The sequence below is a fragment of the Peromyscus leucopus genome, chromosome 8a, assembly GCF_004664715.2.
Source record: "Peromyscus leucopus breed LL Stock chromosome 8a, UCI_PerLeu_2.1, whole genome shotgun sequence".
Classification (NCBI taxonomy): Eukaryota; Metazoa; Chordata; class Mammalia; order Rodentia; family Cricetidae; genus Peromyscus; species Peromyscus leucopus.
Genome location: NC_051085.1, coordinates 28,870,257 through 28,887,139, shown reverse-complemented (window position 1 = coordinate 28,887,139; position 16,883 = coordinate 28,870,257). Strand labels below are relative to the sequence as shown.

The 16,883-nt window shown below is 41.6% G+C and overlaps 1 protein-coding gene across 1 annotated transcript in view; it reads left to right on the top strand.

Moving 5' to 3' along the window:
* The window catches only part of Med23 (mediator complex subunit 23), a 46,503-nt gene extending 30,990 nt beyond the window's left edge, over nucleotides 1-15,513 (top strand). The window contains exons 20-31 of the mRNA XM_037200382.1: nucleotides 875-999; nucleotides 1,914-2,119; nucleotides 2,212-2,392; nucleotides 3,647-3,817; nucleotides 4,385-4,601; nucleotides 6,192-6,428; nucleotides 8,152-8,317; nucleotides 8,921-8,993; nucleotides 10,075-10,289; nucleotides 11,248-11,368; nucleotides 12,226-12,357; nucleotides 14,654-15,513. Coding sequence (XP_037056277.1) covers nucleotides 875-999; nucleotides 1,914-2,119; nucleotides 2,212-2,392; nucleotides 3,647-3,817; nucleotides 4,385-4,601; nucleotides 6,192-6,428; nucleotides 8,152-8,317; nucleotides 8,921-8,993; nucleotides 10,075-10,289; nucleotides 11,248-11,368; nucleotides 12,226-12,357; nucleotides 14,654-14,818 — 2,009 coding nt within the window. The 3' untranslated portion in view covers nucleotides 14,819-15,513. The remainder of the gene's footprint in view (nucleotides 1-874; nucleotides 1,000-1,913; nucleotides 2,120-2,211; nucleotides 2,393-3,646; nucleotides 3,818-4,384; nucleotides 4,602-6,191; nucleotides 6,429-8,151; nucleotides 8,318-8,920; nucleotides 8,994-10,074; nucleotides 10,290-11,247; nucleotides 11,369-12,225; nucleotides 12,358-14,653) is intronic.
* Nucleotides 15,514-16,883: the final 1,370 nt, after the last annotated feature.

Below are 16,883 nucleotides of genomic sequence, written 5' to 3'. Positions count from 1 at the left end.
GTTATGTGAGCACCTTCCCTGCAGACCCCTGCCCTTGGGAACGCTTTCAGAGAGTCCTTTCTGAGAACGTTAATATTTTTAACTTAGAGCACATTAGCGGTAATCTTAGCCGAGACGGGCACCTTTTGTCCTTGATGAAATCGGCTGGTGTAGAATAGTGTAGTCTGTGCCGCCTTTGACTTGTGCAGAGGGCCAGACATTTCACCACCACACCTGAGAAAATGCCGGGGATGTCTTGGTGTTCTTACTTCAGTAGCTTCAAATACAGCAAATCCTTGAAAGGACAACAGGGCCAGGTTCAGCAGCACAAGCCTGTAATCCTAGCATTTGGAGAATTGCAAAGTTGAGGTCTACCTAGACTCTATTTCAAGGAAGGAAGGATGACGGACAGGTGGACACCGAGGACTGCTGATCAGCAGACCACACTTGGAGAGCTACTCGTTTAAAAAGGAAAGAAAGGGATGCCACATGCATCCATTTCAGCTACATTTGTAAACTGTTATTTGTGTAAGTAAACATCTCAAATGTAGACATTTACACTTGTGACATTCAGAGCAGACAGTTGTTTCCAGTCGCCAAAACCAGACATCTACTTTCTCAGTTCTATTCTCTGAGACCAGTAAAGACCATATTAAAAGTAGGAAAGAATCAAAAGTCCTTTGTTGTCCCTTCACTAGTTGTTCATATTTTTTACTAAAAAGTCTAAGTCCCTCCTGGTGACTTTCAGCGGCAGGAAGTTTACCTGGTCCCGAGTTTAAGCACAGGTGAGTAGTAATGACTGCGCATTGAATCCCTCAGTGCACGCTGTTGCTTTTTCTCTCTGTGCCGTTTGCATTTGTGGTCCTGGAGATCTGACTCACATCTGTTTGTTTAGACTTTTTTACAGGATCGGACTCAATACAGGGAACTTGGTGTAAAGATATCCTTCAGACCATCATGAATTTTACTCCTCACAATTGGGCGTCACATACTCTTAGCTGTTTCCCAGCCCCGCTGCAGGTAATTTGGTTCTGAGTTACACAGTAAATACACATGACTCTTTGTTCCAGTCACAGTGGCGTTCCCGGGAGTTTAGTCTCGGTGACAGCTAAAGGAAATTGGCTTTTATTTCCTTTTTGAAAACACTTGCTTTTACTCAAAATCTCTTGAGTTGCTTCTCATCCTACTGAAGACTAAATGTGTTTCTGAAAAAGTAATTATTATAGTTTCATTTTAAAAAATTGAGCAGTTTTAGAATCTCACAAAGTTAACACATGACCTGAACAATTCTTTCCTATCACTAAAATGGAGAAAAATATACTTTAATGAAACTTCATAAAGTATGTAGATATTCAACCCATGTAACAAAATTATAGCTGTGGCTTTATAATAAAGAGAAAGGCAAACCTCATGCATCTTGTGCTTCTCAGAGAAAATGTGGACAGTGATTTTTCCATGACTCCTCCTGAAGCTCCAGTGGTGGTTCTCACCTGTCGGATTGCTCTGGCAAGCTTTTCCAGCCTTAGAGTGTCTGGTTGAGTGGATCTGGAATAAGGCCTGAGGACTGGCTGAGACTGCTGGTCTGGGGACATAATCAGAACCACTGGTCTCTTGTAATTGATTTTCCCTATAGAGACCCTAAAATGGGTAATCCGAGAAGTAGACACATTTCTTTTTCTTCCCTCTCTCTCTTCTCTCAAAGATAAGCAAAATATAATCAAAGAGACTTTGATTTCAAGCTTGCTTGGAGTTTCTGTTTAGGAAGTACAGAAAAAGAAACTGAGTTGCTAGCAGGCCAGCCTGTCCATTTCCTTGTGTAGACATTCAGGCCTTCATTGCTGACTTACTCAAGGGTATTTAGTTTTGTAATGCCAGAACCAAATGCAGAACATCCACTGTTCCTTTTACTATATAACTTCCGTTCTTCCTTTTAGGCATTCTTCAAGCAAAATAATGTACCCCAGGAAAGTCGCTTTAATCTGAAAAAAAATGTGGAAGAAGAGTACAGGAAGTGGAAGTCAATGACTGATGAAAATGAAATTATTACCCAGTTCTCTGTGCAAGGCTTCCCTCCTCTGTTCCTTTGTCTGCTCTGGAAGATGCTCCTGGAAACAGATCACATAAGTCAAATTGGCTATAGGTAAGCTGGCAGCCTCGGTCTGTTTCCAATCTGTTTACAAACAGTGTTAGCCATATTAGAAGAGAGTTTAATTCTCACTCTTTGTCTTGTAGAGTATTAGAGAGAATTGGGGCCAGGGCCTTGGTAGCCCACGTGAGAACATTTGCAGATTTCTTGGTGTATGAGTTCTCTACATCAGCAGGAGGCCAGCAACTCAATAAGTGCATTGAAATTCTTAATGACATGGTATGGAAGTATAACATTGTCACATTGGACAGATTAATTCTCTGCCTGGTAAGAATAAATAAGTTCCTAAGCCTTCTTATCATCCTTTGATCAAACTGTGTGAGTTTGAGACCTCGTGCTGATTTCCTCAATTTGGCTTCAAAGAATTTAATGGCTTTATGCTGCATTCTGGCTTCCTTAAAGAAAAAGAAATTTCTGAATTCTTCGCTCAGTATATATTCAATATTTAGTATTATATTCACAAAGGTACAAAAGTGATGGCCTTGTGATGCTTTGAAATACAAATGGTTGATTCTCAGAGGCCCCCACTGGGATCAGGAAATAGTCAAAAGCCATTGCATTTCTCTGTAGCATGCTCCTAATGTAACCATTCCCTTCGGCAGCCGGGATTCTGACTGTTCCCACTTATACCCAGTGTCCTCCAGTGCCCCTTTTGCTTCTCCTGTTAGTGTGTTCCAAGCAAAGTTGTTGTTTTTCTTTTAAGGTTTATTTATTTTTTATTTGTCTGAGTGTTTTGCCTACATTTGTGCCTGGGCACCACATGTGTGCAATACCCATGGAGCCCTGAAGAGGGTATCAGATCCCCTGGAACTTGAGTTACCAAAAGTTCTAAGGTGCCATGTGGGTGCTGGATATTGAACCTGCATCCTCTGGAAGAGCAGCCAGTGTTCCTAACCTCTGAGCCATCTCTCCAGCCCTTTGGGCAAAATTTTAAGGAAAGACTGAATTAGACTGGAAAATTACACCCCTTTAAAAATACAGTAGTGACTGAGTACATTGGCACATGCCTATAATACCAGCAGATGCAGGGGATTGTCAAAGGTCAAGGCCAGGTTAGTCTACATCAAGAGCTCAGGGCCAGCCAGAGCATCATGGTAATATCTGCAGTGGCTTAGTTCATTAGCATTGACCTCTTTCTGTGGGATAAACACACAGGTAGTTGTAGTGTAGTAGGGAGACTGAAGTAAGTTTATCAATCAAAGGTAAGGTATGATGGAGGGAAAATATTGTCAGAGAGCAGTGGGCATCATCATACTACCTCGGTGATAGCACATTATCAAGGAAAGATCTACTTTAAGGTGAGCATTCCCAGCAAAAGGCAGAGTGAACCATAAACAGGCCGGCAAGGGACAAATAACCTTTAGGAATACTGAAAAAATTGGTTTGGGGTAGACTAGACACTTAAGAAAATTCTAATAATATTGAGATTTTGCTGTCTTAAAATTGAGCCTCCCAAGTGGCAGGACCATGCTTTTGGACAGATAGGACAATTTCACTTAATTTTTCTGTTTATTTCCAAAGGCCATGCGTAGTCATGAAGGAAATGAAGCCCAGGTTTGTTATTTCATAATTCAGTTGCTGCTGCTCAAACCAAATGACTTCAGAAACCGAGTGAGTGATTTCGTGAAGGAAAACTCCCCAGAGCACTGGCTCCAGAATGACTGGCACACCAAGCATATGAACTACCATAAGGTACCAGCTCTCACTGTTGGTCTAGACTCTGCAAAGGAGCTGTGGAGGGGTTGGCTCCTCGATTAGGCAGATTTCCTTGTGGTTCTGTTGTTTCCTTTATGGTCAGTATGGAAGCAAATTAGCTGTAAAGTTATGCTAATGAATAGAATACATTGTAACTGCACTTTTCACAGACATGGTTACATATAAAATGGAGAAAGCTATAGTAAAATTAATACAACATGTTTCCTGGGGAAGCTGGGGTATCACTGATTTGGGGAGCATATACTTAGCATATACCAGTTCCCCCGCATCAAAAAAAAAATCAAAGATTGCTGTATTTTTTTTAATTAATATTTATAGCCGAGTGGTGGTGGCACACGCCTTTAATCCCAGCACTCGAGAGTCAGAGGCAGGTAGATCTCTGAGTTCGAGGCCAGCCTGGTTTACAGAGCCAGATCCAGGACAGCGAGGGCTACACAGAGAAATCTGTCTTGAAAAACAAAAAGATTAGTGTTTTCAGTTTTTATGTAGCTATTTAAGTAAGCTTTTCCGAGATACTCTAAATGTCTGTTTCCTCACCCACAGAAATATCCAGAGAAGCTGTATTTCGAAGGCCTGGCAGAACAGGTTGATCCTCCTGTACCAATCCAGTCCCCCTATCTGCCCATCTACTTTGGAAATGTGTGTCTCCGGTTCCTTCCGGTGTTTGACATAGTAATCCACAGATTTTTAGAGTTACTTCCAGTATCCAAATCACTGGAGACCCTCCTGGATCACCTAGGGGGCTTATATAAATTCCATGGTGAGTTTGTTTATGTTTTAATTCCATCTGATCCCTTCATGAACGGCTAGGCTGGGCACTGCCATGTGGTAACAGTGGTTCTGCAGGTTTTAAAGTGTTCAAAGAGAAGTGCTGTGAAATGATGTCATAAAGATATCATAAGATACACAGCGTAAAAATGAAATTCAGAGCAGGGTGATTTTACTATAAACAAAATGTATTTTGGCAGGCTTCTGAGTTCCAGTTTGAACTTCTGATTGTCAGTGATTTGTTTGAGTGGGAGGGATGAAAAAATATATGAGTCAGAAGGGGGTTTTTTGGTGGGGGAACCCCTTGGTGGTAGAAAAAAGGGCATATTTGAAGGAAAATTGCTTCATTGGACTGAGTTAAGAATGTTTACCTAAGAGCTTCAAAATAAGGCTGGAAAAGGAAATATACCTGAGTGCATGGTCACATTAAATGGCAGTTTGGGTTTTATAACCTAGAGATGGTGGTCATTGGGAGTCATTGAGTGAGATAGGAGCCTGGGAACCAGTATTTTAGAAAGGTGAGGTCAGGTGTGGTGCACAGCGCATCTCAGGAGGATGCCCTTTCAAGGCTACCTCAAAGAGCTGGTGTGTATTAACTTCTCAGGAAGCCACAGACTGAAAACAAAAGAGCCAGGAACACGGCTCACTTGGCTGGTGCTTGCTTAGGAGACCATTGAAACTCTGGCCTTAAGACTGGAAACTGGAGCGTGAGGCAGGCTATGACACCAGGGTGAAAGGCTTGGGTAGCCACTGTGAGAAAAGGTTTCCAGTGGTATTTGTTAGTCCTTGATCTACGGAATCTTCCTTGAAAGCAGAAGTATATAACTATGCAGAGGAAGTGTCAGGTTCAGGAGGAATGTCTGAAGAACAGTGATCTCTGGATATGGGTATGGTGTATAATGTGTACAGTAAAAGTCCCCCTGTGTCTCCAGAGCTGCCTGCAGTCTCTGAGCAAGCAGTGTTGCAGATGCCTAGGTTCCCTTCCTGAGATGCTGTTCTGGTTTCTTGCTCTTTGCCTTCTTTGTTGTTTGATTACAAATGCAGTGCAGTATTCTGTACCAGATTCTTTCTCCCATTTTCTGCATTAAGGTTGACTCTTCCTTTTTTTTTTTTTTTTCCCCCTCCGGTTTTTTGAGACAGAGTTTCTCTGTGTGGCTGTGGACTCTGTCCTGGAACTCACTCTGTAGCCTAGGCAAGGTTGACTCTAAGTGTCAGTACATAACGACCTGCCTCTTACTGTGATCATTTCCCAGTCCTTTGTTTAGACTGTCTTAACCGTTTCTAACCTTTTGCAATGGGAAAAGGACTGTAGATGACATTTTTGCTTTCTGTCATTTTTACACAATAAACTTACAGAGGTGAAATTGTTCACTCAGAATAATGACCATTCTTAAATACTGTATATTATTAGGAATGTTTTGACTGACTTGGGATTAAAGTACTCATTGTATGCGGTTGTCCAGCATGTGAAGCAATGTCATAATCTTCTTAGTTGTTTGTATGTAGTGTTGAAAGCACCCGGTTCACTTTTTACACTTGTCAATAACCTGATAAACATGGTGACCTGTTTCCTTCTTGGCAGACCGACCAGTGACTTATCTGTATAATACTTTGCACTATTATGAAATGTGCCTGAGAAACCGTGACCATCTCAAACGAAAACTTGTCCATGCAATCATTGGCTCCCTCAAAGATAACCGGCCACAGGGCTGGTGTCTCAGTGACACTTACTTGAAGCATGCTATGAATGCACGTGAGGACAACCCTTGGGTTCCAGAGGACTCCTACTACTGCAAGCTGATTGGCCGGCTGGTAGACAATATCCTTTCTTCTGTCATATTTCTTCCTGACTCTCTAGAAATTACAGTGTTTTAGCTTGTGAGAACTGTTTTTAAGGTAATGTTTTTATGTATTTCAAAACCTCATTTTTGATTTTTTTTCCCCCTTTGAAACAAAGCCTCTGTGTTGCTCAGGCTGATCTCAAACTCCATGCCTTGAGCAATCTTCCTGCCTCAGCTCCCCCAGGAACTAAGACTGAATGAACACCACTGCACCCACCTTCAGTTCCTCTGGCGTGTGTGTGTGTGTGTGTGTGTGTGTGTGTGTGTGTGTGTGTGTGTGTGTGTGTTTGTTTGTTTTGAGACAAAGTCTAATTAGTCATGGCTGGCCTGGAACTTGCTGTGTGCACCAGACTGGCCTTGGACTCACAGATCTGCCTCCCAAATGCTAAGATTAAAAGTGGTCTTGATGATTATGTTATATCTGTAAAGATTTTGAAATCTTAAATTGTATCATCATACTAGATAGGAGGGAATTTTCTCTGTTGCTACTCAAACTAAGAACAGACTTTATAGACATTTGTTTCAAAGTAGGAAATCCTACTTGTATATTAGTATACTATGTCTTACAGTGCAGGTATGTAGGCAGAGTTTTTCTGTGTCCCAGCAGTCACTCCCAAATAACTACACAGCGACTTATTATTACTTATGAGTGCTCGGCTGATAGCTCAGACTTGTTTCCAGCCAGCTCTTACAACTTAAATTCACCCATTTCTATTAATCTCTGTGCTGCCCCAAGGCTCATTTACCTCATTTATGAACTTCCCATGTTGCTTCTTTGGCATCAGGCTCACAACTCTGGAGATTCCACCCTTTTTCTTTCTAGCATTCCTCTTCCCCCAAAATCCTGCCTGGCTGTCAGCACGTCAGCCCTTTATTAAACAGTGAGAGTAATATATATTCATATTGTACAAAAAGATTGTTCCACATCACAGATGTCTGTTTGCTCCTGGAGAGCATTCGTCATGTTGCTTGCTCTAAGTGAATCCTGTAGACCCACGTGTAGTGGTACATACCCCTAATCCTGCCACTTAGGAGGCAGAGGAGGGAAGATTTCTAAAAGACCAAGGCCTGCCTGGGCTATATAGCAAGACCATACCTCAATTAATGAATGAAATAAATATTAAATCCTTGAGTACTTTCAAAGCATACTGCTGCTAATAGACAGTAGTTAAACTTTGAGCTGCATAGCTGTTGCATTGGTGTTTTTATTTCTTCAGTTTGACTTCATGTGTACAGTTATCAGCAAATCCACATAACATGTCTGCATACCATACCAGTGTTGTTTTCGTAAACAAGGGAATATATTCCCTAAGATAGAAGGATTACATAATTTAAAATAATGTTTGTGTGAAATTGTCCTATAGCTATAAAAGAAATGGGCTGAGGACGCCTGGGGACCCCTGACCCTGTCTCCTGCTGGCATAGAGTCTGTTCTAAGAGGCACTTGCAAGAGTGACCCCTTGTGTTGTGGGTATTGCTCAATGGACTTCAGTCATGCCATAGTACTTATCTTGTGTTTAATTTGTGTTTATCCTTTTATGTATTAATTGCAGTTAAATCACTTCTTGACAGCTCCTAATCAGATAAGTTGTTAATCAAATGAGATGCTTACATTTGAAGCATTGTGAAATTTGTGAACATTATATAAATGTGTCATTAATCTCAGAATAGTCAAATTGTTTTTGCCTTAATCTTTTGCACCCATGGCTGGCAAGTCTCCTGGGCCCTTCCCAAACTGTGACTGGAGATTCAATGAGTTCCCCAACCCTGCTGCCCATGCTCTGCATGTCACTTGTGTGGAACTCATGGCCTTGGCTGTTCCAGGCAAAGATGTTGGGAATGCCCTTCTAAATGTCGTCCTGAAAAGGTCTGTGTCCTCTTTCATGTAGGAAGAGTCAATTGATTGTTGAAGCTGTTTCTGTCAGACAGACCTGTGCTCCAAACTGAGCACTGTGCATAATACTCATCTTTTGGTTCCCAGTCTCCTCTTCGTGGTGTACATGTAAGAGAATGAATGCTGGTCAGATTTAGAAGATGAAGGTTTGTTCACACTGAGGCCTCTCATCACCTGCTTGAGAATTCATTTAGGACTGATGGTGACTTGTCACTAGTATGTCTCTACAGATCACCAGGGACGGGGGATAGAGCTTGGTGTGGGTTAAATCCCCAGCTGCACCCCAGTCCCCACAAAAAGAAAGTCTTCAAAGATCAGCAAAGAGTAAGGAATAATGACTGGGAGAAAGTATAAGTGAGTTCAAATAGTCTTTTGTTAAACACAACTGTTGTTAAAGGACACACACACACACACACAACTTATTTTGTATGTATTCATTTTTCAATTAAATGGCCATTGTTGTTTGGAGTTGATCAGTTATGAATCTTCTTAATCACATTTGTTTTCGAAACAAGGTCCTTGGGCAGTCATCACAGAATGTTTTAATAACTTACATTTTTTTCTGTCTGCTTGCAGTCAGCCCTTGGTGCCGAGAGAGAACATTACAGCATGGATGAACGCAATTGGTTTGATCATCACTGCCCTCCCAGTAAGTTCCTGGCTGTGGTTCATACCTCGTGATACAGTGGAACTCACTGTTGTCACGGTTGTCGTCCAGACAAACATGTACACAGGGTGAGCCTACACTGGGCTGTCACGCGAGTCTGTGAACCGGTTTATTCTTCAGTCTCATACTTCTGTAGTCAGCTGGCACAGTGCCCGCCCAACATGCGTGAAGCCCTGGGTTTGAGAACCAGCAGCACAGGACTCGGTGTGGTGGCACACACCCATAGTCCAGCACTGGGGAGGTAGAGGCAGGGCAATTGAAGTTTCCAAGTCTCCTCAGCTACAACATCAGTTTGAGGTTAGCCTGGGCTACCTGAGACCCTGTCTCAACACATATACACAGTTACAATCGCTATTACTATTCTTTTGCCGTTCTGCTTCAGTTCTGAATGTATCTCCTAGACTTAGCAATCTCTGCCAGTACCAACCCACCTGTCCAGCCTTTATTTCTGCCTCATACTCTGACCTGTTTGGGGCCAACTAACGTGTTAGTATCCAGCCGTTCCTCCTGCACACTGTGCTCACTGAGAAATACTTAGGTCTAGTGTGTAAGTGAGTAAGACATTGTGCCACGGGTCCCCCTCGCCCACCATCTGCCAGCTTCTCCAGCACATGTGAAGTCTCCCTTCTCCGACCCCCTCGTCATCTCTCGAGCTTTGAATAGTGTTGCTTAGCACCATGCTTTCTACTTTGGGGTAGCTCTGTGGATTCGTGTTTTGTTTACATGCTTTCAGAATATAAATACAGGTGTTTATTTCTGTTCTTTACATGAGTACCAGACTTGTCTGTATAGTAAAGACTGGTAAAGTCAGTTTACTGCATAGTAAATATCAGGCACTAAATAATACACTGGAAAGGTGCAAGTCAGCCTTGTTCCCAGGTCAGGCTGATCAGTGCAAAGCCACTCAGCTCTGCTTCACAATATCCATTCACAGACACGAGCCAGAGAAATGGAAAGCTTTAGTGGATGCGAAAGCTTAGTAGCATATAAACTTTGAGGTCAAATACTGGATATGTGCCCTTTTTTTTTTTTTTTTAAACCAGACTTGCCTCTGTTTTTAAAGGAACCATACTGGATTGTCCTTCATGACCGGATCGTGAGTGTCATCAGCAGCCCTAGCCTGACGACAGAGACGGAATGGGTTGGCTATCCGTTCCGCCTCTTCGACTTCACCGCCTGTCATCAGTCCTACTCCGAGATGAGCTGCAGCTATACGTTAGCGCTCGCTCACGCCGTGTGGCACCATTCCAGCATTGGGCAGCTCTCTCTCATCCCAAAGTAAGAGGGGCGTTCGTTCCTCAGGAAACGTGGCAGCTTTGCTTTCCTAGGCCTGCTGTACAGGTGGAGGGCCTTCTCATTCGTGAGAGCTGCAGGCTAAAGGTGTCTCCAACAGTGGAAGCCCTGGGTCATCAGAAAGCCGCCTACTGTAGTTCAGGATTGTTTGTTTTCATTTCTTCTGTGTGTCAGTAGGAGCATCTGCTCTCTCATTTTCCACGGTGCTTTCAAGAGGCTTATTCAGATCTATGCCTTCCCCAGAGTGTAACACAAACATTGCCTTTGGAACCGAAAAACTGGCCTCAGTCTGTCTTCAGAGTCTTTTTGTTGATTATAAAATGCTATCACTTATATCTAAACTTCATGAGAATGGCATTTTCCTAAATTCTCTTTACCTTTCAGATAATTCACCTGTCATTTAATGCCTGCGCTTTAAGGATTACCTTCCTATCTGAAGTAATTTCTTTCAGTGATCAATCAATTGAAAATAAGAGCCAGTGAGATATGCAAGATTAATTGGAAGTATTATTATTACCACGATAGGGAGATGGCTCAGACTGTAAGAGTGTGTGCTGTGCACACATGAAGACCTGAGTTCAAATCCCCAGAGCACAAACACAAAACCAGATGAGGCTCCACATAAGCCTGCCAGCCCAGCTCCAGCTTCAGTGACAGACTCATCTACATGAATAAGGGGCGTGACTGAGCAGAGACCTGACATCCTCTGGTCTCTGCACACTCAGGCATGTGTACCCACAGACATACACGTACCACACCCACCTACATGTACACAAAAGGCAATGATATTGTTACCAAAATTAAATGGAACTTTTAAGAAAAATGATAAAGATATGCTTTTCAGTCTTCTTAAATTCTTTTATAACTAGTATATTAGCATAATTCAAAGAATTCAGTTGACTTAACTTCGTAAGAGGTTTTTATTTTTATCTTCCCCCTTCAGGTTTCTCACTGAAGTGCTTCTCCCTGTAGTGAAGACTGAATTCCAGTTGCTGTATGTGTATCATCTTGTAGGGCCATTTTTACAAAGATTCCAGCAGGAGAGAACGCGGTGCATGATCGAGGTAAAGTTCATCTGGCTTAGTGTAAGTCTGAAAGATGTGTTTCTGGACCAGTGTTTTTCACAGTGGAGGTCAGGCATGAAGAGTGACATCAGTTTCATAGGGTCTGAGGATTTGATGTACCTGTAGAAGTCTGGTTTCCAGTGCATTGAGCTGGAGATGGCAGGGACAGTTAGCTGTCATCAAGGGGAAGTTCAAGTTAAGGGCACAGAAATGCATTTGAGAATTTACAGTGTCATTATTTAAAGTCATGAGACTGGATGAAGCCAAGCATTTCTAAGAAAATGAGCAAGAAGAGAATTTTTAAAATCTCTAGCTATCACAGGGGCTGGAGAGATGGTTCAGTGGTTAAGAGCACTTACTGCTTCTGCTGAGGACCTAGATTCGATCCCCCAAACCTACACGGCAGCTCACAGCCACCCGTAATTCCAGCTTCAGGGTATCAGACTCCCTTCTCTGGCATCTTGAGTACCAGGTATGCACATGGTGCCCACAGATACACATCAAATAGACAAATCTTCTTTAATTAGCTGGCAAATGGAACTAGGAGGTACACTAGAAGTCTAAACATCCCTGGGGTGCATCTGTTCCAGAGATACTATCTAGAAAGGAGATCCTATTTCGTACTTCTAAGAGATACTAAACTGTAAAGAGGGCTTCTTGGTGGGCCACTCGGTAGCACTGCGATTCCGCCCTGAACTCAGGCTTTCTGTAGCTCCAAGGTGCGTAGAGATGCATGACCTCGGACTGTTCTCCGTACATGTGCTGTCCTGTGTACCAGTGTGGGAGACCGGCTGGGTTCTGTTGAATCATTTCATCATTTTAGTCATTTAAATAACATGACATTATTTTTTGTATAGATTGGTGTGGCATTTTATGACATGCTGTTGAATGTAGACCAGTGCAGCACACACTTAAATTACATGGACCCCATCTGTGACTTCCTGTATCATATGAAGTATATGTTTACTGGTGACAGTGTAAAAGAGCAAGTAAGTTAATTTTTTTTTTTACTTTTTAATAATGTTTGACCTATCATACTTGAATACATAGTGATAAACATTTTTGTTTGAGTGAGTATTTTAGTTTGAGTTTATTTATGTGAGATACCTCTTAAGGCCAGAAGATAACATTATTCTAGATACAGCAATAAAAAAATGATCTCTTTGGCTTTTCATTGTGATGTTTGATACAAAACATCTGAAAAAGCCCTAAGGCATCAGTGGGTAGTCTCATTCAGTGGTCATCTCACGTGGGGAAAGCAGTGTGGTGTGGCCAGGAAGACCCCAGAGGGCATGTGTTCTTAGTGAAGGACGCTCCCTTCCCCCACTGATTAGGGTGGACTGTGGGACATTGAACACACAGTGGCCCAGCTAGAAGTCAAGCCAGGCTGGTCAAGAGATTGGCGTATGGAGAGTTTCTGAAGAAAAAGAGGATTCTTAACCTGAATAAATGAAGTCCCAGGGAAGTGTTCCCCACCATTTGGAAGGTTTCCGTCTGGAATGTTAGATTTGTTCAGTATCACATGGCACAGCATAAGGTCTATGGATAATGATAAGGATATGGAATTGGAAGGGATACACACAAACTCATATGTAGAGGCACTTCCTATTAGAGGTGGCTGAAAGTGGGAAAGACCTCCTTGGTCATGCATGTGTTTCCCATGTGTAAGAAACCATCTGAGCAGTTTTGGGGGCGGCAGTGTGGCAGATAGGTGACGTACACCCCTTTCTTCTCAATACTTGACTGCTGTTCCCCTCCCTTTCCTGCGAGGCAGTTATCATGTTTAGTGCTATTGGGTTTTTCTTCTAATTAGCTCTGTGAACAGTACAGAGAAGTGGGTTTCAGTGTAGCATTTCCACGCCTGCATGTGTGTTCCTGAGCATGTCTGTCAGAGAGGAAGGTAATTGCTGTGTCAGCGTGTGCATGCCCATCTACAGTCCTCGCTTCTTGGAGCTGAGACCAGGACGGCATGGGCTACTTTATGCCTTCGCGGCATTGCCGGAATTCATAATCTCCCTCGGAAGGAGGAAGGGAGGAAGGAAGGAAGGAATTTCTTTTAGTGTCTGCTTCTGTTAGGACACAAAAAAGTGGGAGAACTGATTAGTGCTTTTTAAAACCAAAATGTATTCTTTATATTTGGGCTTAAACTTTGACAAGGGAATAAAGCCAAAAGAAACATGACTGGTAACCTGATCCTTCCTCTTAGGATCAACAAACAGTAAAGCCGAGAAGCGAGGAGACTGGCACATTGTCTCCTTAAAATACTTTGGGAGTGTATCTGATACCGTGGAGGCTCTGGTGCTTCCATCTAATGTGTGTGATGAATCCAAGTATAAAATCAAGACAGTAACTTGGAGATAAATGTTACAAATGTTAGTTATCCAAAAAACTTTAAGTATTCTTCCTGATTCTGCTAGCTTAACATTTGGGAAGGATAACCAAGTTGTTCGATGTGTACAGCTTCTAATGGGAACAGTTCTAGTTATGGATAGCAGGATGGATAACTGGGCGGGTAGATGGATTGTAAGTTCTTGAAGTGCATGCATAGACAAATAGGCATATACACACCTCATGTACCTATATGTTGTGTGTGGCTGGGAGACTACATATGCTTGCTTGTGTAAGAAAAAATTGTATCTGTTTTTGTAAAACTTCCTGAAGGGGCTCTGGCCAGCTCAAGGGTGGTAAGCATGGCTCTTGCAGGCTTTGCCCTTCCCCCATTCCCTCCGTCTTGCTAAAAACCATTAGATTGCATTCCTAAAGCAAGCCGCCAAGGTCTCTTCCCTTATTTGGCCACTTCCCCCTCCCCCTGAGGCTGACTACCAAGGTCCAGCTATGGAAGTGTTAAAGTCCAGCATTCAGAAGTCCCCTTTGGCTCACCTGATTAACATGCCCAGTTAAAATTAAACACCACATCCTAACACAGGGTTTCCCCTTTACCTTTATAAACCGCCATTTTCCTGTGTGCCCTGTCTCCTCTCTATCCAGAGACCGTCCTTTGTCCCTGTGGGACAAATACCCCTACCCCCTTTCCCTTGCTCTCTTCCCTTTTCCCCTCGTCCCCTCGTCCTCTGTCTCCTGTCTTTGTCTCTTACTCCGTGTCCTTCGTCCTTCTGAGGTAAATCTCCTTTGTGCTGAGAACTTGGCCTTGGGGCTCACACTTCCTTTTTCTTCCTGTCTGTCAGCCCCCTCTGTATGTAATGTGCTGTTGAAAACTGGAAGTCATTTCTGTATATGTGAAGCTATTTGTTTGTTTGTTTTTTCAATTGTATTCTCGTTTTTTAGGTAGAGAAGATTATCTGTAATTTAAAGCCAGCTTTAAAGCTTCGTCTCCGATTCATCACACACATTAGCAAGATGGAGCCAGCGGTGCCTCCCCAAGCCCTAAACAGCGGGTCCCCAGCGCCTCAGTCCAATCAGGTGCCAACATCTCTACCAGTAACTCAGTGAAAGCCGAGACGCTGTGGTGAAGAAGAATGCATCTGCCTGCGAAAGTGGACTCACGTCTTCTAAATCTGAACACAGTGCGCTATGCTGACGGGACAGAAGCAGCCGCATGTTCAGATTGGTTTATTCTGATTCAAATACTGGATCTCTCAGCACCCTCGGAGTTCCTTCTCCCAGTCTGTATTTCATCTCTAAGAGATTAAGTAAGCTACGTGTTGTTCATATTCATAAGTGTATTCGAGTCCCTAGGAACAGGGGGGTTTCTATAATTAAGTGGCTTTTACCAGGCACTCTCAGATTTCTTGTTTCAGCCATTTTTTAAATTATTGTATGGGACATCTTCACATTTGATACACGTTATCTTAAAGACATAACACATGTCAAATGGTCATTACAAACCCTTTTATACAAATGTCCTCTGTTACGTCTTTAGAGCCTTTTTATTAATGAAAAGGCCTATGTTTACAGGAACAAATGAGGTTTCATACTCTTTTTTAACTGGCTGTAAAATTTAACTGTAAATTTTAAGTTTGCAAATATTTCCAAATAAAAGATGTAAAGTTTCTACCAAAGTAGATGAGGAGGGTTTTGCCTTTGCACTGAACTTCCTGTATAAAATGAGTTAGAAACCTTGTTTAAAAAATAACATGAGATGTATAAATTTAAATAAAGCCATGCTCAAGTGTTTGATTCCCTGATCTTTTTGAAATACATTGTGTGCCTTTCCAGATTCATACTTACCTGGCAAATGATAAGATTCTTCAAATTTTCTGAATTTTTATAACTTCCCAAATTTTCATTGTAGTGCACATTTTAGTTTTTGAGGTTTGTTTGATTTTTGAGGTGCTAATTTAAAGGGAAATGGCATTTTGAAAACCTTGAAAGCCAGTAAAGTCAAATCAATTACATGATATCTTTAATGACCTAATATGAGCGCCCGCTGCTTGGAGACTCAGGCTGCCCTTTGTGTCTGCACTACAGATGTTAACATCATCCCCTGGGAATCTGGAGTTACTCTTTGTAAAAATTAGGATGATAAATTTAGTTGGCTACATGTCATATCCTTACTATGAAGTATGTTCCTCTTAGACCTTTATTTTTGTAGTTCATGTCCTTGCAATCACTAAATCTTTATTTGCCATGTGTGACTATCTTAAAACATATAATGGTATCATTAATGTTTCTAGGCTAATAAATATTCTTCTCCAGAAATTTTATAGTAGGAATGATTCCAAATGTTATTTTTTTTTAAGTTCTTACACATTTTTATTTGACTAATAGTCTCAATGGGAAAAAAAAGGTCTTGTATCTCCATTGTAATCTGTAACTAACTGGATTTCCATATAATACTAATCAAATTATTATTATTATTATTATTATTATTATTATTATTATTATTATTATTATTATTATTATTATGAGAGATAAGGAGTCTTAGATTTCTAACAAACTTTTGTTCTATTGCTTTACTTCTTAAACCTTGTTGGAACTAGACTAATCTTTCCAAATAACACAAAAGTAGAAATTCTGTTTTTCTCAGGAACGCTGTCAAACTACAGTGATGCGGATGAAGGTTATGCAGGGCTTTAAGACACATAGGACAGAGTTGTCCTGGTGTGTTCCCTGTACAGCAAGCAGCTGTACAGAGTCTGGGTGCTTTGTCAGTCACCTTACTCTGTGGAAGTCGGTACTGAGCCAAAACAGATGGCGTTGAATTTGAGTTCCTGGACAGAAAGCTACAATCGTTTCTATGTCACCAAGTGTTATTCTTAACATAGTCTCAGGATGTTCTTTGTCCTTCAGTGACTAGTTCACTGTGCTTTGAGGTGGGAATATTTGACCCTGGAATTTATATTATATGTATTTGATATATTTATTATATATATAATTCTTATATATTTGATATTAAACAGAATGAAATGTGGTCTTACCACTTTCTCAGGGGCATACACATACTAATCAATTTGTTAAAAATTCAATTTTCCCTCTCTAGCTTAAAAAACAGAAATAGGACTTTTTCTCTGAATGGCATTTTAAAGTAATCAGAGACATTAATAGAAGACAGAAA